Below are 25,082 nucleotides of genomic sequence, written 5' to 3' on the forward strand. Positions count from 1 at the left end.
TTGGCTTAAAAGAAAACACCTCAATAATTTATTTCTTTGTGAAGGCCAGAAGACATGTAGCACAGCCAGCAGAAGAATGTTCAACAATGTAATTTCTTTTTTCTAAAGGCAAGGGCAAAATTTGCATTACTCTACAAAATCTCACTCCAAGTCAAAAGAAATTTTAGTGAGACCAACAAGAAAGAAGCTAGAGAGAAACAAAGGGTTACAACAACAAACACTCAGAAATGTTCAGATTTGTGTAAATGGAAAGATTTCAGGAAAACAAATGGCAGGTTTTTGGGGGCAAGAAAGAAGGGACAGGACACTTTCTAGTTGGCAGAGAGACTACATTTTAAAGTTGAGCAAGCTTTGTTACTTGGAGTTTGAAACCTGAGAGTAACTTAGGAATAATCCCATAGCAGTAGGGAAAGAAAGGTAGTGAGCCAAGAAATCAGTTTTGACAATAACTCTGTAGGTGGTTTGATTTTGTAGCACTTGGCAAGCCACTTAAGAAACTAAAAGGTTATCAAAACATGAAACCAGCTCTTAAAAGTTTATTTGTATGAATAGTTACTATTATTACTCAGTTTCAGATTCTCAGTGTTTTTGCCACTGCTATTTTCCACTGTGCCCCATCTGTATGTACATTCCAGCTCCCGTTCCCCCCCACACCTCTTAGGCACACACAGCCACTCATTCAAATCCATAAGATGATCAAAAGATGCTCTACAGAGTGCACCTGAGAGCCAAGGGAGAGAAAACATCTGCTACAGTCAACTCCGTTTCACAGCTGCAACAGTCTTTAGTCTCACCTCACAATAAAAGGCTGAATATTTAAGTTACTAGCAAACACTAACAGGACATAGTCAGCTATGCCTGTTTTTCATGCACAACACCACACATGCTGCCATAAGAAGGGCCTATTCCTCCTACCCCTCTGATTAAATTTCATTAGAACTAGCCATAACCTGTTTGCATTCAGCTCTGGGTCTGCAGAATACGCATGTGAAGTTGACGTATATTCAACATATTTCTGGTTTTTGGCACTTTCATTCATTAAGCAGACAAGTAGTAATCACGCTTTATAAATAATTAATAATATTATTTTTGTTCTCCTGCATATTTTTAATGTCACTTCACCAAAGTGTACAGCCACCAGAGTTAGGACTTCTCAGGATAGGAGACAAAAAAAAATCCTATATTCACAACTAACAGAATTGCTTCCATTTTCTAAAAAACGTTATCTATCTCTGAAACTCTGAAAATAATTTTACCACAAGGCCCTGATGAAAGTATGTGATTTTTTTTTTTAGGTTTCATAATAAAGCTTAACAAACAGTGTACTGAACAACAAGCTTAAATGCATGGACAGCTGTGGAAGAACTGAACACAGCCAGTGCCAGTACTGACAGTGTGCCTTGATGGGGGACCAGGGAGGGGATAGAAGAGACATAAAAGACAGCCATTGGTTACAGAGGCATAGTTATTACTTAATGCACTCCGCTTTCAAGATGAATCTTTAAATTGAATGAATCTAAATAACAGAGGGTTCTAAAGAATAAGAAATTGGGTTTGAAACAGCATTGTGAAGGTATCCAGCAGCACCATAACAAAGTCGTTTCTTTAGGGGCCGGTTGTAGCTTCAAAGGAAAGATTTGCCTAGGGCAGAAGCTCAGCACAGAACCTGCAACCTTGATTTTTAATTAGGCAAATTTTGAAAGCAAAACCCTTTCCTATTCCAAAAAAGAAGTTTTCTACTTTAAGGTACATGAGCTGAAAAAATAATGATCACTTGTAGTGGCTGATAACAACAGCTACAATATTTAGGTATTTGTTTTCAATGCAGTACCTCTGGTAACATTAATAAGAGCCTTGCTGACCAAACAGCAGCACCTCATATTCCACAACGTTTTCAGGACAAAAGCCACCTTTACAATTGGACTGCACCTCTATTTTCAGAAACCTACTCACAGGCAGCCTCTTCACATATTAAGCATATGAAATACCTACAAACACCACCTCATTAACTTTTGACACCATGAAGTGAGCAAACAGAGCAGCAGAACTAAAAAAAAATAAATAGAATGGATTTCTTAAGCAAAATGTTAAGTCCTCTTTGGTCTACTAAAATAGATTTATACTACAGCCTTTGCACGAGAGAAGAAGCAGAAGGATAGGAGGCAAGGCAGACATGGGCATTCTTCCCTGAATTTTCACAATAATTTAAGAAGTTTAGTAACTTAAATTAGTAGTAATTTAGTAATGCTCAGATCTCTAACTCTCTCAGATTTAGCAGAAAAGGGTCAAGGCAACAAAAATATTGAGGTGACAATATTGCTTAAAGGAAGGTGAAAGGGCAGACAGGGAAAGAAAGATTGCACACTGAGAATAAATTAGGCTAAAATTAAATATCTAATCATGGTGCCTAATCTAAAATAGTTTGAAAAACCCAGAGTTTCAGGTAGCAACAAGCATTTTGTCCGTGAAAACGAAGCCAATTCAAAACACTTGAAGAGGCTTCAAAAGAAGAACAAAGAGTGACATTACTCTAAGGGGAAGCACTGAACCTTTCAGCATTTAAATGAGGGAAGGTTAACAGCTGGTTTTCTCGAGGCAGCACTGTATCAGGCAGACACCACTCTGGGCTTCAGCAGTGGGAGAACAAGTCTGCTAACCAACCAACACCATTTTTAAGTCAGGGTGTTTAAGCCAGTCTTACACAGGGTTAGTCAAGCCAGCAGCTACAATGCCAGTGGCTCATTACTACCCACACACCCATTTTCTGCTGAAACCAAAGTAGCTACCTTAGGGTTGGAATGGAGGATTATTTTCAGGCAAAACTCTGCATGGTGCTGAATCAGTTACAGCCTTGTGCCAAAAAGCATAGCATCTTCAATGCTGGCCCTGAAAATCAAAATCCATTTTCAGGAACAAGCACGCTATGTCATCTCCTTGGCTGCAGCAAGGATACTTACACACTGATTGGATTTCTCCATGATGTGAGCTTTAGGGCATATGGAAGCAGAGAAGGAGAGAAATGACAGTGATGGTGAGGAAGGAAGGGAGAAGGTGCTTTTAACTACCAGGGGCATCATCTCCAGCCCACAGATACATCTGCACACTTTTGTTTCATCTTCACATGCATTTTGTGTATGCATTATAAAACCAAATAAAATATTCTCTGGGCTTTCATCTGCCTCACAACTTTACAAACACCTAGAAATACATGCTAAAAAGCAGCACACTCAGAATAAGGCTAAGGTTGTGATGAGAGAATCTGGAAGTAGGAATGCGGAGCACAGAGACACCTGAAAGAGTCCAGCTCCCTTTTCTACACAATAATTAAACATGAATTCTGAGCCCTATGATACTGTTTACACAGGAGCATTCCAGCTGTATGCACAGGTATGTGCATACAGAATATGGAGGCCTGCTACTCCTTGCATACATCTCCAACTCTGAGAATTTTGTATTTTTGTCATCATTAGAACCCTGATTCTTCCCAACTCTGCTTCAAAGATCTGGACATGTTCAGCTCACACCTGGGACGGTTACTGAAACTGCCAAGAGAGAGATAAGGCGATCTGGTACCACTGAGGACTGCAAAAGCTTCATTCTGATCAAGCATCTTCCAGTAGCTGTTCATTAGCATTACACAAGAATGGAGATACTGAGAAAGTCTTTCTTGACCCATTTCCATCATTTCTGCAGGCTCACTCTGTCAGAATAATTCACAAAATCCATGCACACTGCATCCATTTAGTGGCTACTAATTTAGTTAGTGCCTACTAACAGGTGCTACAGATAGGTGCTCTGATATGTATACAGAGTGGAATACAGTCTAAATTCTGTACTTACAACTCAGGAAAGAAGATACAATGAATATGAAATCAGAGCTTAGAAAACCTTGTGTGCTATAAAAACAAGCACACCTAATGCATACAGCCCTCTAAGGAGAAGTTATCAACTTATGCACACAATTATAATGAAACAGGTAAAGAAAAACAAAAGCCAGTCCCAACAGCTAGGTTCAATCCAACAAGAAAAAGAAACCAAGAAATACAGACCTCAAGGGATGAGCCACAGGTTTTTGATGCACGTTACAAATGCATAAATTGACCATGCATCAGTAGCTCATGCACAAACCAGGGACTACATAAGGAACTATCAAAAGGCACAAGGGATTTGGCACAGCAAAAAGGAAACGAGCCGTTACAGTCTACATTAGCCACTGTCACACTGCTGAATAATGCATCATCTTAAAAGTATTTGGTAAGGTGGTAACTAATCAGCATTATCAAAACAACCCAACAACTCTTCTGGTCTCTTAATTAGGTTTGCAAAAAAAATCCGTATGGTCCTTTACTGTTTACAGACGGGTATTATCCTGGGATTTTGGAAGACTCTATTTGCATGACTCGAAAATAAGCTTGGCTTCATTGCTGAATCTCTGTCTTGGCAAGGGATTTCAACTCTGAATTCTCAGGGAAGGAGAACAGTTGTGTGTGTCCCCAGTTCCCATTTCAAGTAGGAGTTCAAAAGTAAGAATTTCTACCGTTCTGTATTTCTAGTATCCACCAGATTGCTCAACTGAGAACACATCAGCTTATCCTTACCCCAGAACAGCAACCATGATTTCATTTTTGAAAAACAGGCCTCATCCTATTGAATGCTACCAAACATGTACCTTATCCTTTAGCTCAAATACATTTTGCATGACCTTACATGAATTGCTTAGATAAAAGCCTTTTTTCCTTCTACTTTTGTTATTTTAAAGTGCAGATGCATTTGAGTCATTTTCCCCTTTTGTTTCATATCCTTAAGATCCACAGCTTCAAAGACAAAATGTCAGCATGCAGTCGATTTATGACTGAATTCTTGAAGAGACACTGAAGAATTACCTTGTCAATCACCCCAAGGACTCTGAAGGTCTTCAGTTCCTCGGCAGGGCTCCTTAGGTTCCAAGAGGGCCTTGAACTTAGTGATCCTGGAGGCTAATGGAAGATATCAAAGATTATACATCAATCAGGGTGGTACTTGAAGGAAGACTGCCTGCTGAAGCAAATGCCAGGCCGAAGGAAACTAAATTTATCATAAATCAGAGAGACTGAAGATGAAAGGAGAAGTTTTCTGTTTGTCCTTAGTGGGGGGAAAAAAAACAACTTGCAAGTAAATAAAAGTCAAGATAACACTGAAAACAAAAATTTAAAAAAAGAAAAAAGCAATGAATTTTTATATTTTCTATGCTTAATGGAACCCAGCAATTGATTACTTAGTTCTTACCACACAATAATAATCAATCAAAGCCTTAGGTATTCTGGGTACAAAATAATTCAGAGATCACTGAGGAGGAGAAAGCAAATTAGAGGCTTTTTAAGTCTGAAGAACATAAAATACAGAATTATAAGTAGGGTTCTCTTGCTCTCTGGTGGGCTTTATGAAATCCTTTTAATAATAAAGGTGCACAACAGAAATCCTTCCTAAAACTGCCTTAGAAAAAAGTAGTTAGCTATGTATCATTAATCTAGAAATTAACATCACAGAAAATTGGCAGGTATTGACTATTCAAGTAGTTAATATGCTAATATACATAGATGTTTGTCCATACTATGTTTTGTAGTTTCTCAGAGCCAACTCGAAGCTTGCATGTCAGAGAGGGGAACAACATTTCAACTGGAAGTCTTTTGGGACAAAGATCAACCTTTTAAGTATGCCATATACCTCTGGCATGTGAACAAATATTTTCAGCAGTTTCTAGTTGCCAACTGAGACAATTCATTAGATCTTCCTCCAAAAATTCAACATGTAGCTTCTAGCAGAACTACAGACCTGTATCTCTTCCTCACCAATAAGACAACTTCATTTGCAGAGCTGCTGAATGACAAACTCCTTTTAAGCAAAACCTGACCTCCCCAAGTAGATTTCTATCACACAAAGGTGAAAAGGAAAAGGAAGGTCAGCATTCTGAGACAATATTTAACAGCTGTGTCACAAACGAAAATGGTTGGTAAGCAAATATGCTGTGGATGAAATGCTTAACTATCAGGAAAAATCAATTTTTTTCCCTTGTGATGAGAAACTCTAAGACCCTGAACTAGGTAGAGCGATTTCCTGCCCCCCATTTTTCCCCCTCAGGCATCCTTAATATGCCATCCTCAAAGGCCAAAGCAACTCCTCGAAGCCTTCCCCAAAACTGAGCCCATTCAACAACATTCAACTCCTTCCAAACAACATTCTCGCCTTCCCAATTCCTTCCTAAAAATCAGTCCTTCTTTAAGTACTGATTGCCCACAAAATCCAAAAGCAAGGGCCATAAATACATGTTGAAAAAGCTTGCAGAAAAGCGTGCTTTTCTGGGCTCAGAGTTCAGGAGTTTATTAGTTATCTCCATTTTTTTGTATGGATCTGATAATTATTTTGTCACGTAAACCCTGGCAAGCAGGAATACCAACAGCAGCTACAAAAAAAGCCCAGATTCTACAATCTAAAACTAAAGGCTTTAACAGGAATAAGAATAAAAAAAGAAAACTCTACATGAACTTTTTTTCTCCAAACCTAATTTCGGTTCCACATTCCAGCGAGCTGTTGCAAGTATTTTGAGAATGTGCAATTTTTCTGCAATAATGAAATACTTCCTTTGAAACAAAGAGTTGTGCTAACTCAGTTTATTCATGACAAGATTTCAAAAGCATTCTAAGGAATACATTTAAAGGAAGAGAACATTTCCTAATCCTCTAGACTACTATAAAAGATTTTCACTTCTATCTGCTTGCTATTACATTTTATAACCATTCCTCAATAATCACGCCTTTAAAATTTTCTCTTATGAATAACATTTCAACCATGAATTAAGTTCATACATCTCTACAGAAGTTAATAGTTGTCTAATAATGCTATACAATCAGATTTCTGCACCCATCCTGTCCAAAGAGCCAAAAAAGCCTGGTATAAATATTTTAGGCCCTTCTCTAAAATGTGACCAGTGGTAAAACAGTCAGTAATAATGCGTGTACGCACTATTTTTACATGTGTGCTCTACAGTCACTTCTTACCTTAAAGGGATTTACAATCACATCCACAGCTCCCATCAGGCTCTCCATTTTCATCAGTTTTGCTCTTTACAATACTTCGGTTTCACTGTTTCAAAGTCTAACAGAAGAGCCCAATGATGGGGAGGCATCACATTCTGTTGTGAAGCAGGCTGGATGCAAACTCTAAATTCCCAGAACAATTCCCAAAACTACAGCAATTAAGCACTCTGAAACAGCCTGCTCCTCTGAATAGAGTAAAAATCCAAGCTCAGCATCTAGGCAGCAATAAGAAAAATAACTAAAAACCCTCGCTCTCATCAAAAAACAGAGGAACAAAAAAAATACAGGAAGGAGGATAAAAAAAATCTAAAGCTTCATTTGCCTTTAGAAATGAGACAAATATTCTGAACAAAGTGTCAGGCTACCTCTGCCTTCAGAAGGCCCTCAGCAGCAAGTCCAAATACTCAGCATGCTGCTCAGGTATCCCAGAATCTTCTCTGTTGTGGTCAGGCCTTCTCTATTTCCAGACTACACTCTGAGCTGCACAGCTGGATTTATCCAGAGTTAGGATAGGCATCACCAGTTCCCCTCCCACCATCACCTTTTACCATGTGTAAATTTCAAGTAGAAAAGGCTGATGCTGATTGTGATGCTCCTGCAAAGACCCAGCCTGTAGCCACTGCCTGCCTTTGGAAAGCTCTGGTTCTGCAAGCTGCACAAGGAATATGGGAATAGCCCTTGCCTCAGCTTTGGCATCACTGCCAGAAGGTAGAAGAGCAGGGGGAGACAGAGGAGTACTCCACCAGTCAGGTAAGAGAAAGGACATTTCATGTTAACCTCAAGTTAAGGCAGGAGCACTATCCCTACCCCAGTGACACAGATACCATTTGATGGGAAATCACAGAATATCCTGAGTTGGAAGGGACTCACAAGGATCCAACTCCTGGTCTTGCACAGGAAAACCCCAAAAACCACATCACGTGTACATCTCAGGCTGGGGACACCCCAGAATCTGTGGTGGGGGTTACTTGCACCCCTTTACTTCCTGGGATGCAATGAAACATGAGGAATGGTGGAGTCCTGGTCCTTCCTTGGTTGCTCAAAGCAACCCATGTGCTCCAGCAGTGATGCCCCTCGCACTGGTCTCTCAAAGCTTCCCCAGTGCAACTGCTATTTTCCCTGGATTTCCCTCTAATTAAATATCTGATCTTTATTTTCCCCTCTTCATTCTTTCACCCAGAAAGCTCTGCTAATTTAATTGCTAATGATGCCACCTTTGACATCAGTCACCACAGACCCTCAGGATAGGAAAAGAGAACTTTCATGAACACCAGTGCAGACCTGCACATCAAAATGCAATTTCCCCTTGCCATTCCAAGGTCCAAGTCTGATGATTTCAGTAACTGTCTACCTGTAGCATAGCCAGATCTTCACTTGCAGCAAGGAAATGCCTTGTTTTGATGCAGATACACTGGTATGTGCCTCATGGGTGTGACAGTGCTTCCAGCTCTCCTGGTCTGGCAAACATCCTTACTCCTTCCTCTCTCTGCACCAGGAGAAAACCAGCTTGGACTTCTGCCTGCATCTGAACCAGAGAGAACTACAATGTGCTTCAGAAGGTCCTCAGCAAGCACCAGTTGGAAAATGCACCTCTCCTGAAGCTGGGACACACCTTGGATGTGATCCTAGAATTTGAGACTCTTATTTGAATCTCTCATTTTATCTTAAATTTATATCTCACAGAACTACAGCAGTGGATTTTCTTTTTACTTCATGTAATTTTCATGCACATTTAATGAGAATTTTAGGGAGATATGGAAACCACAAAGTTTGCTTCTTCTGTTTGGGCATCAGGCTTGCATGTACGTCTTGTTACTAAATGGCTTTGAAAATCAAAAATAATTGACATTTTAAAAGACAACAGCTTTCATAATGGTACAAAAAGAAACAACTCTGAATATATGAAGTTAGGCATAAGTAGACTCAGAACTAATTTCAAAGAGGGAAAAAAATACGCTTTATAGAAACTACCAAAGTTAAAATGGCCCCACAGCCTGCACAAGCAGCTGTGCTGGGCTTTGCAGCTGACAGCTATGCAAAACTCCAGCTTTCTGATGGTCAATACAGTGTGTTTCAGAGGATATTGCTGCAGCTTCCACGCAGGCTTGAAGGTGGCTCCCCAAAGATGCTTCTTATAAAGGGGCGGAGGAGAAAATGCAGCTTGAGAATCTGCAAAATGACCCAGTGCTGCTCTTACACAGCACTCTGCAGCACTTGTTCAGGAGACAGTCCTTGAGGCTGCTGTGCTACATCAAAGGAAGAAGAAAAGGACAGCATTTGCTGCAACTTTTTCCAGAAACTCCACATGCCTGTTTAAAAGCTCCAGGAGCTGTCTCTATATCTCCTACTCTTATGGGTCACAGCAAGGCTTTTCTCAATATTTACAAGACACTCAGATGAGTTCCCAGATCAAGGTCACAGTCGAGTCAATTCCCTATCTTTCTTTTAAGCCCTCTACCTAAAACCTTTCTTTAACAATGCCAAGGATTCTCCAAACACCATCTTCCTGTATTCCTCTCTTCACCACTTGCAAGCAGCAGAGTGGTTGCTAAGGATGCTATCCTTGAGAGCTACACTGCTGAAAAGTAACAAAGTAGTTGTTCTTTATTTGGTTTCCATGACATCAAAGACAATTTTGCTTCTCAGCTCTCAAATACCAGACTTTTGCCTCTTTGGGAAAATCTGGTCTTGGAAGGGGCGAGGGCCTAACACTTCCAGCCATGAAAGAATGGCTCTCTTTGCCCTGGGCCCCAGGGAAAAGCCAGCCTCTGTGCTTTACCTGCAAAGGGGTAGCTTGGGCACATTTAACAGGCACAGGCTTTTGAGACTGCTGCAGGTGGTTCAGCACATGGCTGGCATCCCAAGCCTTTGGGAGATCTGACAGGCTGTGAAGTGCAGGGCAATAACTGAATCTGCACTTCTGAGCTTACCTCTTCCCTTGTTGGACAGATTTCTGGCCTGGTGGAGCAGAAGGAAGTAAAATTCCATGGGTAAGGAGGACAGGTCAGCCTAGTTCTGATGCTGATGCCCATGACTGCTCCTTTTAAGGGCACAGTAATAAACACAAAGCCACCTAAAGCAGACAGGGGTGGCAAAGCAGTTCTGCCCTCTGACACCAAGTCATGAACAAGAGCACTTTGCTTTGAATGCCCACGCCCATTTACTAGCCAGACCTCTTCCTCCAAGTGGCAAATGGTCTCAGCATCCCCACTGCTCGTGACAGCCCCTGCACTGAACCATGCTTTCCATAACAAAACTGCACTCTGCCACTCCTCCAGGCACTGCACTAACCATGCCCATCATGGACTTAATATCTTTAATAGAAGGACACAAAGTATCTGCAAGTTGCCACGGGTATCTCCCAAGAATCACATTCTATATAGATGCAGGTTCTTTCACTACACTTATCACTGTCCATATGGAGTGGAATAAGTCATGCAAAGTCCAATATAAACTATCCTGGGCAGTAAAAATCCTAAGCAGTAACTAAGGTGCAAAAATTCAGGTCTGCTCAGCGACCAACATGCAAGAACAGTTACATTCCTCATTTTCCTTAAGACTTTGAGCAAAAGCACAGAGCATGCCAATTCTTTGTGGTCCCTACCACTACCCTCACAATAATTTTGGGAGTTAAGTCCTTCTACCAGGTAACTTTTCAGCTATGAACAAGAGACAAGCTATTTATCACCACAGCCATCATGACCAATAAGCACCATCTGCCCTCGATATCAGCAAATTCCAAAATTCTAAGAAAAAAGTAAAATTTATGCATTATGAAGAGCAGCAAAAAAGGACATTAAAAATACATGTACAAGCCTATGAAAAAACAAGGCTAAATCATGGCTGCATGGCCTTTTTTAGTAAACAGGAAAATCAGTCAGGTGCAACACTTTGTACGAAACACGATTTGCTGTAATTTGTCCATTTTGAGTTTCAGCACAGAAGGAGAATTTTTTTTTATTCTACCTGGTTTTTTTTCTTGTCTTATCCCAATTAAATCTGCTTTACTTTGGATCTGCAAAGAAGGCATGTGTCTTATTCAGTACAGCATGAAAGAGGAAATACTTTACCTCTCAAGTTCACACAGAAAAATGCAACCTATTTCTTCCTCCTTCCCAACCACAGTTAGTTTTTAAACTTATAAAAAGGCAAAAATAGGTTGTTCATGGATTTTTTTTTTCTCTTGTTCTTCAGTTTCCAAACACACTGAGGATTCCATTCAATATAGCTTCTTCCCCATTTTCAGGGGTGTTTGACCCAAAGAAAGAATACCTAGTAGGAGTTCGTATCTGTCCAAAATATTAAATTGTTCAAAGTACAGTTCATAGCAACAGCAAGACTCCAAGCCTCACAAAATATATCCCAATTGGAACATCCTCAAAATTGTACTTGTGGGCTCTCAACATGAAAAAATCTACCCTTAAAAAAATCAGTGTCTTTGCTTTTTAAATTTACTTATTAGACAGACAGCTTTTAGAAGGCTTCCAATTTTTGCAGCAGTCACCTCCTTAAAGCATTTTTAGATCTGTGCAAAGTAAGAAGCAATAATCTTCTATCCCTTTTGTTATCCCTTGATATTAGAGAGTCAGGAAGTTTGTAGCTTTTATACTTACTGCAATAGAGCAGTCATTGACAATAACAGTTTAACATGACTGCAGTAAAAGTCTAAAGTAGAAACAGATAAATCCCAAAGGAACTGTTTAAGGAAGGGCAATTTATCTATTTATTGAGGATATCTTAGAACAAGCTTCGTTTGTCTTTTGTAGAAGCATAGATTAAGGGTATTCTGCTCAAGAAAATGGAAGTTAGCACAGAAACTTCTCAAAAATCAAGAAGGAGATGATCCCACAAGCATATCCAAGAGAGATGTTTGAAAGTATCAGGAAGAACTTCTATTCTATTAAAGACCTGTTATGTGGAAAATTAATCTGATACCCTCTACCCTGTGCTTGACTCACTTGCGATACATCACTATATGCTAGGCTAAAGAAACCAACAGGCTTCTCCCTCCCTACAGGACCAACCAATATTCTCATGGAAAAGTCAAATTAAATGTTACATTCTAGTATGGTTTTCTGCTTTACCTTTAGATTCTTCAGCATGATTCAGAAAAATGTCTATATCATCAACCATGAGCAGTAGGAAAGCATGTGAAAACCAGTCCTGTATTAAACCAAAAACTTGTAACATTATTAAGAATCAGAAACAATGGCAACTTAAAAGAAACACAGCATCAAAATACTCCTTGGGCATCCCAAAAGACAAATTCTAGACAGCTTTTGAGCCTTAAGCTTGAATATCCTTTGCTACTTAATTATGAATTCTGAAAAAAATTAATTCAAGCCTACCATAGAAACAGATGCATCTTCAGAGCTTCTATGGTAGAGACTGGAAATTTTTTCAGCACGCATAAGGTATTCTGCAGTCTTCCTTTTCACTGCTTCTCGACGAGTTGGACTTGATTCACCTCAATGAAGGAAAAAAAAGGTATGTTTTCTATAAAGAGAGAGGTGTACTAAGTAATCAAAGCACATGAGTAATTTGATTCTACCTTTTTGATTTTGTTTGGGTTATTCACAATCAAACCTAAAGATATTTGTCTTCTAAAAATCCAGTACTATGATCTCAGAGTTCTACAAAAAAAAAAAACAAATTAAGCCTTGCTGTAGACTAAGGTAAACAAAAAGCCTTTCCTAATATTTCTGTGATTTGGTATATGTTCTTATGGTAACATAAGTAAGAGCTGAAACAAACCCTTGATCCAAACCCTGTATTCCAAAAAGGAAAATCAATTTGGAAAGACAGAATAAGATGTTTACAACAAAACAACAAACTTATTTTTTCCTCAGGTTTCCAGTATGGACTTACCTAATACATGAAGTCTAGAAATGCTATTAAAAGCAAGAAGGCAACTGAGGACAGACACTAAGAACTCCTGCTCACAGCTTTTCAGTGCTATACATCCCTTGCCTCTTGTCCTGGGGTAACATGGGAAGAAAGCAATACGCAGTTGCACTAACTCCTTCACTTTCCAGATGGCTAGAGGACAATTGTATTATTTCTCATCTACCCAAACTCTTGGTGAGAACCACATGCTACCACACAAACTCTGAATTCACTCTGAAGCTTTCCATTTGGTTTAGGCATTCAGATTCTGAGTGATACATTGCTGTAACAGACTCAACTTGTGATGGCAACACCCAACCAGCGAACCACCAAGCAAAGATAACACACTGTGAGACACCATTGTTGTAACAGAGGAATGAGATTATTACGCTGGAAAAAAGAAAGAGGCAAACGTCCCAGGAGAAGACTGAAGGACAGCACAGACTTGACGTGACCCTGACAGTCTCTCCCAACCCTAACTGAGGCCATCCAAGCCTTGCAGAAACAAAGCCTTGACTGTGACAGGCTCTGCGCTGCCAGGTGCAAGTCAGCACCTCTCAAACCGATGCTCAAACAGGGCAAGGAACTGCAACTCAACAGCTACTCCACATGAAAGACCAGGCAAGGAACAGGAGAGGCAATAAATTAAACACACAAATACACAAATCCCAACCAACGGCAGATAACAAACATTAATGAAGACTGAAACTCGTAAGACGCCGATCACCGGGCCATGAAAGGAACCGAGTGTAACCTTGAAGGAGTTCAGCCAGAAACTTTGTAACTGATAAGAAAAAAAACAGGATTGTTGTGGGTTATCAATAACGAGTCTCATAAAAAAGGGAAGCTTATTATGGAATTTCTGACAGAGAACTCACTGTGCGAATGCTTGCATTCAGAAATTACTGCAGGAGGTTTTCAGGGGCCAATTGTGGCAATGTGTAAGACACTGAGATTTTCAAGGGCAGAATTAAAGGTAGGGCTCAAGGTGGATTGTTTTAAAATAGAGACTCCCATTCCTTTCATATCACAACTAGAGACTACCTAAACACACAGAACCATCACACCCAGACTCCATCAAAAGTATGCAGAAGAGACTTTGGGTCTACTCCAAGTCCTGGGATAAGTGATCTCTTGCAAATTTTACCATCCACCTCACAGCAGGCGGGAAAAGCCATTGTCCCCTCCTTGGATACAGACACAAGACTGCTCTGCAAACACCTTTGTCTACATTTGGTTTGAGACAGACAGAAATTCAGTGCACATTCAGCATACAATATTATAGATATTTATCAATATCTCAGGAATTTCTCTCATTCTGAAGACCATGGGGAACCTTGGTAAAAAGTTCCCTTGATAAGACTGCCAGTCTTACTCTCATTTAGGATTAAAAAAAATAATATCACTCAACTCTGTGAAGCTGAAGTTGGCATTATCAACAGAGAGTAGATACACAGTATTTTTTTTGTAAGCATTGTGTTGCAATTTCATAAAACAGGACTAACTTGTTTTCACCTCTACACCTAGTGTTAAAGCACCATGAAACTTTCTCCTGCCGATGCACTGGTGAGCACCCAGGTCCTCCCTGAGAGACCAAGAGGCAGCTGCTCAGGCACTACAAGACACCTGCAGCAATAAACTCTTCAGCCAGCATTTCCTTCAAGCAGGCTGCTAGAAAACTGCCAGATTAGTGTCTAAGGTGATGATAAAAGTCAAGCTTACTGCTTAATTGTTAGTTATATGGATTTGGATTAGTTTGGATGTTTCTTGCTTTTTTCCAATGCTTCAGTAATTTTACAGTAATTAATGCAAACCAGCTAGGATGTCCCCTTAGAGGTGTCTTTGTTCTCCCTACTTTCACAACACATTAATTTCAGTTGTCCTTCTACTTTCCCTTCCCAAGCAATTTGTTAAATAACCTTTGCAAACTGCTCCCCTCATTAAAATCTTCAGCCCTAAAAAAGGGTGTGGATTCACAAAATAACATTTATTCAACAAGTTCTTGCATCATATTTGTGGATAAGATCATTAACAGTTCAGTCTCTGAATACTTTAACAGGTGGATGACTGAGAATTAGGTTTACAGAAATAGGATTTGGGCTTTTTTTTTATTATTCTTTTTTGCAATAGTTTAACCACGAAAATCTAAAAACTACATTGCAATAGAAATTCCCATTTAAACAGCCAATATCTCATAAAAATCTGTAAATAAATACAGGATATAAATTTAATAAACAAATAAATGCTACTTAAAAAGCCTCAAACACAGAGAGTAACAATAAAGACCCCATTAAGCTAAAAATAATCTTTAGCATTTATGCCAAATTCGAGGTCATAGAACTGTTCACTTAAAACCAAACAAATCACTAAAACACAGTACTAGAACAAATCCTTATATCTGACAGATGTCAAAGCTGTGATTCAGACTTCATGGATTTTTTTAAATGCAATGTTACATTTTGCCATGAAATACTGGTTTTAGTTATGTAAAATGTGTCTTTTCAAATGCATCAATTTTATTTTATAATAAATTAGGAATAATCATTTATTCCTAGTTAAGAACTTTTGATTTAAATATTGTGTGAGCATACTGAGCTCCTATTTCCATTCTATGGTTAGCCCACAATAATCTAAAGAGGTATCTCTCTAATTACAATTTAAACTTGAAAGGCATTTTTCTTTAAATGGCAGCAAACAGGAAATGTTTAAACTGTGTCAAAGGCTTTGATGAATCTTTACAACTGCTCATAAAAGATCATCCTGCTTAAAATAATATTGATTTTTCATTTATTTTCCTAGATACTAGAAGATTTATGTTGCATCTGATCAGGATCAAAGCATCTCCCCTCTCCTGATCACTGGGATTAAATCAGCAATGTCATTTTACACTTTTAAAAACTACACTGCTAAAGCAAGATATAAAAGTGCAGCAAGGCTGATCATAGAGACCTTAGAATAAAAACCCCTCAAGATTCCCTGTCTCTCTCTCTTTCTCTCTCTGCATTTGCTACAGAGCAGCTGTGCCTCACACAGATTCACATGAATGAAAATATTAAGGCGAGAAACCACCCACTTAGTTTATTTTCCATATGACTTTCCCGTAATTATTTTGTAAACTGTTCGCACAACAATATATAAAAACATCTGCAAAAACAGGTAATTAATGTGTCAAGCCAAACTAATGCATTTTTTATGGTGTCCATGCTTCGTCAACTGTAATTATAACTCTTTTTAAGCAAATGATGATGTGTTTGTTGCAATGTGCAAGTGGTTATTTTAGATGCTCTGTTTACTATTACTGCAAACAGAATATAAAAACTCTACAGCTACTTTGTTGCACATATAAGCCTTCATCCACACACATAAGCACAAGCAGGCTGCTCCCTCATTTTCCAAAGGCTTTGCCTATTTCAAAGAAATATCTTAAAATGAAAATTGGCTTTGGAAAGGCTGACCAGGCCACCCGCTGACCAAAGTAACAGCAAGCCAGGACATTAGGACAGCAGCCAATGATTTAAAATTTGTTCTTTAATTTACTTTTCCAAAGACAGCTCAGCTACAATATATTTACAAATATGGATATTCCTAACAACATTCAAATGATTTTGAGGGTTTGACAGAGGAAAACCACAAATATCAGAAGTATTGTGCCACTGACTTCTTCTGTGACTTGTCTGATTGTTTGCCAATAGTGCACTGATTTGAATGAAAAACACAAAGAAGCAGCCCTTCCACAGCCATGTGGAAGTGTACAGCAGTGGAATTTGGAAAACTAGCAAAATTCTTGCTTGTCTTCTGCTCAGAGTTTTCACCCACACTTCACAGTACCTCAGAAGAGGATACACCTTTGGGAGATCAGCTAACTCAATGCAGAAGTGTTCGGCTCAGTTAACTGCTTATTCACACACCAAATCTCCTGTAATTCTATCATATAGGAAATTACGTATGTTTAGGTAGTAACAGCAAAAAGCTATTGAAAGGGGGCCATATTCAATCAGCTTAGACAAATTTTAAAAAATTTGGTCAGTAAAGACCATGGACAAAAAACTTTTTCCTCAAATAATCTGGGATGCTATAAAGAGAACACATCTCAGAAGCACAGTAGTGCTGTCAGACTTGCTCTGGGGTGCAACTTTTCTCCTCCAAGGGCTCAGGATGAAGTCATGGTGAAGATCTGTTTCCCTCTTGATGATAAAGATAGTTCCACCTGCCACTTGCTACTAACATATATAGAAAAACCCCAAAAATAATCAGCAAATAATGATGTGTAGCACCCCCCCAGGAATTCTAGATATCCCTTCCTTTCTTTGTGCCCGACCAGTTCCAAATCATCCCCCTTGAGGTGTTAAGAGGTGTTCCTCAGCAAGAGTTAATCTGTCAGGGCAACATAGGTTGTCTGAGTAGGTGCTTGGCCAGGACAGAGGTATTTTCACAGAAAAAGTAAGGCCATACAGTTGGTAACACCTGTCCCAATCCTCTGTGACCTCCTCTTCCTGCTTTTCTCTCAGACTTACTAAAAATACATGTGGGCTGCCTTCCTTTAAAGAAGATATCAGAAGAGATTTGCTCCAGGAAGGAATATCCTCTTCCAGAACAAGCTACAAGGAACTTGTGTGAGACTGCCTGTTGTGCCAGCCCCAAACTCCACGTTCTTAACAATTTAAACAGTAAAACTTTCTCTAAATACTGAAATCTTCAATGAAACATTTATAATTGCCAAATCTAACAGCTATAATACCATTTTTTATTTTTAAAAGTTTCTTTATCTTCTTCACAGTCTTCCTGCACATATCACCCAGCTGGATTGCTGAATTTTTCAAAGAATTGCTCTCTATAAAAATGCAAGGGAGTAAGCCTTAAAAGATTTATTTCTTCTCACAATGAAAAGAGGTTTAGCAGCACCTTCCTTATTAGTGGGTAGCCCAGCTGTTATTTTTGCCTAATTGGTTCAAGAGGACCTCTGTTCTTCTTAGGGCAAACACTTCTTACATCATGTGAAGCAGACTCCTTTGTCCATATTAGCCAAACAAAAGCTCAGGCACACCGTAAGTGACAATGCGACTCATAATCCAGCACAGGTTTGTGATGACTTTGGACACTGTTTTATAACCCCAAAATTTATTTCAGGAAAGGGAAAAGCTGCTGATTTTGGAACCAGTCTCCACCAACTTTCACAGGAGGGTGGGTAACCTTTAATTTTCAAACAATTACTTAAGTGAAATGTGGCAGGTGCTGGGGTAGACAGATACTGCAGCATCAAGGAAAGAGCTATAGATTTTAGCAGCAGGTGGGGGTTTGGAATTGTGAAATAAGACCACTGCCTCATCAGCTCTAGTATGCTTTACATTATATGAACTGCATGTTCCTTTGAGGTGCTGATCAAATTCTGCAGCTGAAAAAAAAATGTAAATATTAAAAAATAAGACAAAGGTTAAGCCCATTATGATAAAACAGCTTGAAGTGATCATTTTTCCTCTTTTTTTATCAACTTTTTTTCCTCTTTTTTTTTTTCTCTTAACATTTTGAGAGAGCTGAAATTTATTAAGATGCAACACATTTATCAGAACCATTCTTTCTTGCTTCTCTGAAGATTTGGGACAGCACTGCTCTCTATCAACCAAGAAGAAAAGCCACTTAAAAGTTAAACCTTTCACACTAAAGCACAAATTTGTGACAAATTCTTCTTCCAACTTTCTAGTGTGCTGGTAGCTATTATGTCCATATGTTACACACATCATCTTCATTGCAGGTTGCCTGAGACCCTTAGAGATCTACATTTCCTATGATGTTGCCAGTTCTGCATCCTGCAGAAAAGCTATGGCCACACACCTGCCATGTAAATCTCTAGGTAAAGACATTTCTCCCTAGGGAAAAAACAAAAAAATGTAGGCATATTTGCTGAAGTTAAGATTACACAGAATAATGGTGTGGGTGAAATGTGTTTGAGTGACCAGTAAAGCAGGAGGCAATAAAACTGAAGATAAGAAATGTAACTTGCCAGAAATGCTAATCAACAAACATCTGCTTCTAGAGAAACTCTTATGTTAAATCCACAAAGTGGTGGCAGCTTTTCATGTGCATGTACAACTGCCTGGAAAAAAATAAAATTAATGGTCACAGCACCCAGCATTTCAGGGAGGAAAGTCCTAACTTCCCATCTATCTGCTAATACTACTAGTCCTAACAGTAAGGTATTTCACCAAAGTAAGACTTAATACAACAAATATTCTTGAACATTCTTCTGTTGAACTACTTCAGAAGGCAATAAACCCTCTAAGTGTTTCAAGACAGAAGGACAAGCAGTGACATTCTGGAAAATTAGCAATATTCTTTCTAGTTTTATTCTAAATATTCTAAACTAGCATAGAGCAGGGAACAAAATGGTGACAGCAGCAGCAAGTCCTCCAACACAAGCACCATGGGAACAGGGGAAGAGCACTGATAGTCAGAGTAAGGAAAGAAGTTATACAGGCCACCACCACCACCACAGGAGAGAGGAAATTTCCAAGTTCTCTGCACTCCTCCATCTTGACTAAAAGGACAAGTTCAAATTAGAATTAGCATCCACAAACATCCCTTGCCTCAGAGCAGAGGTAACCCAGGCACACAGGAACACAGATACCTACCCCTTCAAGTAAGAACAGTTTGAAGTAAAGTACTTCAGGGGATAAAAAAGAAAAAGGCAGAGTGAAAAAACCCAATTATGAGATTCGTAAATCCCAACAGTCTAATACTACTGATATTTATGTATTAAACACAATTCATATGTACTTTTATATACTACTATGGGAAATGGTATTTTTCCCCAAGCAATTACAAAAATCTCTAAAACAGAAGAGCCAGCGGCAGGCCTTGTAGAGATCAAACCTATACTAGTCCTTCTACACAGCTCTGAAGCTAAAGATACTGGAAGAGTTAAGAGGGAAAGAGGACAGGAAAAGAGAAAAGGAGGATGTGAAAAGAGAGAAGCTGTATATGCAGGAACTGTTTGGGAGATAATCAGAGCACTGATTATCATGCAGTATCATGCCCTTAAACCTATCTATGCAATTTTTCTATTCCAGCTAGTAATTTGCCTCAGTTCACCTACAGTGCCTGAGGCATTGAATTCTGCAGCCAGAGACTTCAAATTTCTCACCTGCGGACAGCAGCGGCACTGTAACCTAGATCAGTCTGCCCTGTCTACCCTGCATGCTGCAAGGAGTGTGGCAGCCCTACTGGGGCTTCTGATGGGAGGCAGACACCCCACACAGCTATAGTCAAAAGAACATTCCTGCACTCTGCAGCTAAGTGTTGTGGCTAACAACAGCTGAGATAAAAGGCAGTGCAGGCTTGAAGAGACGGCTGTCAAAGAGGCCAGGCACAGGCAGCAACCTGGCAAGGACCTGCTATGAGGAAAGACTCAAATCTTGCAAAGGTCAGAATACCACCAAGTCAATGGAGCTAGCTTTATCCCAAGAGGGAAGGAAAATGAGATTTCTAAGGCTCACCTGGTCACATATTTATTAGTTCTTTAACAGCCACATGCTAAGTAACCACATTCAGAGTCATCTCTGCATCACACCCAACACATTGGGTGTATTGCAAGTATTGCAGGTTACAATTCACTTTCACGTGTATCGCAAGGCTCTAAGCCCTGCAGCCTCAGACCTCTATCAGCCTCTGGCTTTATCAGCAGAGAAGTCTTGTAGCTTAAATGGAACTTAAGTGTTTCTTTGCATAGCTGAATCTGGCTGTATTTATACAGCAACCAGCTTCTGGCATTAACTATATGCATTAACCATACTTCGCTGGCACACGCTGTATTTTACTGCTTTGCCACAACCAGGTCCCTAAACCCAGCACCTTCACACAGGTAATGACACCACTCAGGGTAGTCCATCCAGCATGTACTGCACAGTGAAAGATCCTACAGCACTAATCTGCTCTGAAGTTCTGTATGGTCAGCAACGGGCTTGGAAAACAACACATTCCAATTATGAACAGTTCAAACTCCATAGTAGCATGTGTTTCAGCATCATTGGCAGCATGGTGAAATACTATATTTTTTTTTATTATTATTTTTTTTAACCAACCATAGTATTTCCAACATCTATTCTTAATCCAGATGCTTATCAACAGCAAATCCTGTCATACACTTTTCTTCTGAAACAGCAGCTATGATTTCAAGGTTGTATGAAGCACTAGGAGAGAGGGAGCACTTTGTATCATTGTACAGAAAGCTCAGCCCAAGTTCTACAGCATCTTCACAGTCCAATAGCAGAAACAGAAATGGGTTTTGGCTCCTTTGCTAGGAACCAGGTCAGGAAGTTTTTGCCTTGACTGGTTCCAGCCTCAGTGGAAGTATAAAACTACAACAGCAAACAGGTCAAGTGATAATACACCATAGGAACACAGAAGCCTAAAATTAGGGTGGGAAGAATTACAGTTTCATCAGTCATCCCATCACCAACCTCTCCCTGTGGAGTCCAGCACAACTCTGAGGGTTTCCCTGCAGACATCAGCTCACACTCCAATTCACCTTCTCAGAAAACAGGTCTGTTGTTTTCTTAAAGACATTGACACAACCAGACACATCTGCTGGATAGCTCAGCAACTGTTAACATCAATGAGGAACACTACTCAGAGACCTTCAAGAGTGAAAGGAATTTAAAATAGCTACTGTGTGGTAACAGAAGTTGTCTTCATAAGTGCCATTCAACAAACAAGCAAAGGAAGCCAGAAATGTGCTGGTGGAACGCCATGGCTGCTTCCCTTTCCATAAAGTACTGTCTTCTTGGCATTCTGTCAAGCATACTCCTGTTTGCATCCCTGGCTCCATCACAAGTTCAAATCATAGTCCATCATAATCCCAGTAATTAGACACAAGTTGGTTTGTTTTCAGTATATCCAAAAATATCACCTAGCTGTCCAAAGTATTCCCAGCATTTCATTGTACGTGCATTTCTGGGTTAAAAGTCAAAGTCATTTTAGCAAAGTTCCAGTAATTTGTGTAATTTTTGTTCCAGCTCTGTTTACTGGATAAACATTAAAATAGCATGGAGCAGTACAAAACTGACATTCACAGTCTGCTTTCAAAGACACCAGCAGCTTATTCAGAACTTGCAGATCCCTAACACAAAGCAGAGATACCTGGAAAACAGCTTGTGGCTGCTGACACTCCAGAAGCATCACATACTTCATGCAACAAGGTTCATGCTGCCTAAACTAAATCAATATTCATTCTGCCCAGCCACAGCTGCTACACATGTGAAAATAAACATCCCGAAACTCTGACAGAGTAAATGGATCATCTCCCTTCAGATGTTAATGTGCAACATGGACAGACCAGCAATGAACACATTTGGTTTCTAAAACACATGGAAGAGATCCTGTACTTTCCTACGTGAATTATGCTGGCCATGTTGTCCAGTGTTCTTGCTTCTTCACATGCCTGAAGTTACTGAAACACAGCAGTAAACAGCAGGGTTAACTCTGCTCATCACACACCTCAGACTGACCAGATCCATAATGGATATAACTAAAGAATGGCTGTGGGTGTAAAAAGAGGAGCAGTTTATACCAACAGGACTCCCTTCTTTATTACAAAAAAAAAACCCTCTCCATAATTTCATGATCTGCTTGTTCCTAACATAAGCTATGCCCTATACCAAAGTCAGGGAATGCACTACTTTGCATAAAACAGAGTTAACTTCCAGCTAGAAGTTGGTGGCTTGCTATTGATTAGTGCATTTTTTTCCATCACTAGGCCTGAAGCAATGCACTGACCTCAAAATGCTTTGACATGCTAACAAAACAAAGGAACAGCTATAATTGTGAGCCAAAGTTTCTATCAGTTAGCATACTTGGTATGCTTAAAAAGGCAAAAAACCTTCAATTCTAGAAGGTTTCAGCTCCTTGAGAATTGTTGAACCATCCTACACAACCCTTACACACCTGTCTTCCAAAAGATTCCAAACCCTGCATGCAGCAATGCCCAGAAAAGACAAGAGGAACAGCAGAATTGGTACATATTCATAAGAAATAGAAAATCATGGAAGCTACTCCCCATCACTGCAAGCAAGGCAGCTCTGGTGAAACAGGAAGGCACAAAGGTGCAGTTCAAAGGCTACACTGCCAGTCCAAGATTTCATCCTTCTTCCCACTGACAACTGGTTAATATTAAAGATGTGTATGGAGCAGAAGTAGGCCAAACACGTGTAAGGAGGAGATGCCCAGAGTCCAAGGTATACACCAGTCTCTGAGCATGCAGGCAGCAGTCATTCCCCAAGGGACACAAAATTGGGTCTCTTGGCAGGACCACAAATAGGACATGAAAGGATTTAGTACTAAACTCTGCAAGAGACGAGCAAAAGAAAATACATATGCACCTTGCCCAGAATAATTAACAGCACTGTACATCTGAGAACATGTGCACACAGCTGAAAGCAAAGTCAAGATGGCAATTTCTCAAACATAAGACACCTGCCTCACCCAACATTAGCACCAGCAGCTCAGAGAGCTGGAAAATCATCAGTAATACAAGAGGCTCAAGTGTGCTTGGCTGCCTTTAGGGAAGCCTCCTACTTCACACTAACCAGCGTAGGTCTATAAACCTGCAGCACTGAACTTTCTCCTACGTGGCTTTGAGGAGGCAGCCTTGAGCAGCAGATCTTGTGCTGAGCCCAGAGGAGCGACTGGTACCAGCCACAGCCTCACCCTTCACACCCACCAAAGCAGCTCACAGAGGTCTCGCACCCGAGCAAGCGGACAGTCTCAAATCCCAAGTTGGAAGCACAGAGGATGGGTGGCATTCCTTTCCCCATCTCCGGGCGCCGGTACAACCGCCCGATTCCAAGTCTCGGGCGGCAATTTCTATTTCCTTGCCGCCACCTCGTGGCCAAAGCCTGCGTTCCCGTATTGCTGCATTTTCCAGGGAAAAAGCCACCTGCGGCCCGCTCCAGAGGCCACGCGTTCTGCAGTGGCGGTGCTCAGAGACAACGGCACTGCACAGGTGTGTAAGGATCGATGAACACTGGGTTTCACCCTCAGCTGCTACAAGTCTTATTTGCTCTAAACAGGTGCAAAATAACCAGTGGCAGAAGACCAGAAGCATTTTGTAGTAATTGCACCATCCTTATCTTTGAAAGGAGTATGTTATTATCTGTGTGAAATACATAACTAGGGGTGTTTAAATAACTGAAGACATGAGGTGCAATGCAATACACATTAAATGTTCACATATTAATGCTAAACGCATTACCTTCACAAGGCAGCTACATTAAAAAGTTTTGTTTGGGTGTGGTTTTTTGGGGGGTTTGTTTTGGTTTTTTTTACTGTCCTCATAGATCACGAGACAGCACATTCTTTTTTCATGTCTTCTTTCTAGGAAGACATCTGGACCAGCCCTGTCATGAAGAGGGCAACAGTGTCTCTCTGCCAGCTTACAGAAGCTTCAAGGAGAATGGGACACAAAATGAGCTGGATCTACCCAAATCTAGTTTGAATGTCCAGAAGAGAATGAATATTCCTTCACAGCCATGCAGGGTAACACAGAGAAATTAAAAAAGAGATAACTGCTAGGAACCACTCTGTGTACAGTTATCCCAAGGGATAAGATGCCACTTAAAATGCAACACATTCCCATAACTCCCTCTTGTGTGCTATACAGAGGCAGTATCAGGGACTGCAAAGAAAAAGGTGCCGGTGCTGGTTACATGTTTCTTCATCCATCAGGAACACTGACACACACCACACAAGCACCGTCACTAAAAATTCATTAGTAACTCCCACTGCACTGAGTAGCATCAAGAAAATTGGGCAGAATATCACAGATTTCTAAGATTCCTTGAATTTCTTCCTAGGCTGAAAAGCAGGAATAAGTAGGTAAGAGAAAAGGATTAACTTTTGTCTGAAGCAGCTGGACAAGTGGCTAGTCAACAGCAAAAAAAGGAAAAATCCTTGGAGGAAATTTTGGCAAATATAAGTAAGAATCCACTCTGGTTTAACAAGTTCGTATGCATGAGCTGAGCGAGTCACCTACATGCAATAAAAGTCTTTCACAACTTTAAAGCAAATGTACTGCCCTAAGGATTACCATGAATTCAAAGCCAACATGTTTAACCACTGCCACAACTCAAGTAT

General features: G+C 40.0%; 1 protein-coding gene across 3 annotated transcripts in view; it reads right to left on the reverse strand.

Moving 5' to 3' along the window:
• RPS6KC1 (ribosomal protein S6 kinase C1) overlaps positions 1-25,082 on the reverse strand; it is an 86,169-nt gene that overhangs the window by 35,312 nt on the left and 25,775 nt on the right. For 2 of the 3 annotated variants that reach the window (XM_015622444.3, XM_015622445.3), the window contains 2 exons: positions 12,422-12,540; positions 4,884-4,976 (listed from right to left, as the gene is read on the reverse strand). In XM_015622444.3, coding sequence (XP_015477930.1) covers positions 4,884-4,976; positions 12,422-12,540 — 212 coding nt within the window. Of the gene's footprint in view, positions 1-4,883; positions 4,977-12,421; positions 12,541-12,624; positions 13,519-25,082 lie in introns of those variants that run through there. The other variant, XM_033513298.1, reaches the window with a different exon arrangement.

The sequence above is a fragment of the Parus major genome, chromosome 3 (genome assembly GCF_001522545.3).
Source record: "Parus major isolate Abel chromosome 3, Parus_major1.1, whole genome shotgun sequence".
In the NCBI taxonomy this organism is placed as follows: domain Eukaryota; kingdom Metazoa; phylum Chordata; class Aves; order Passeriformes; family Paridae; genus Parus; species Parus major.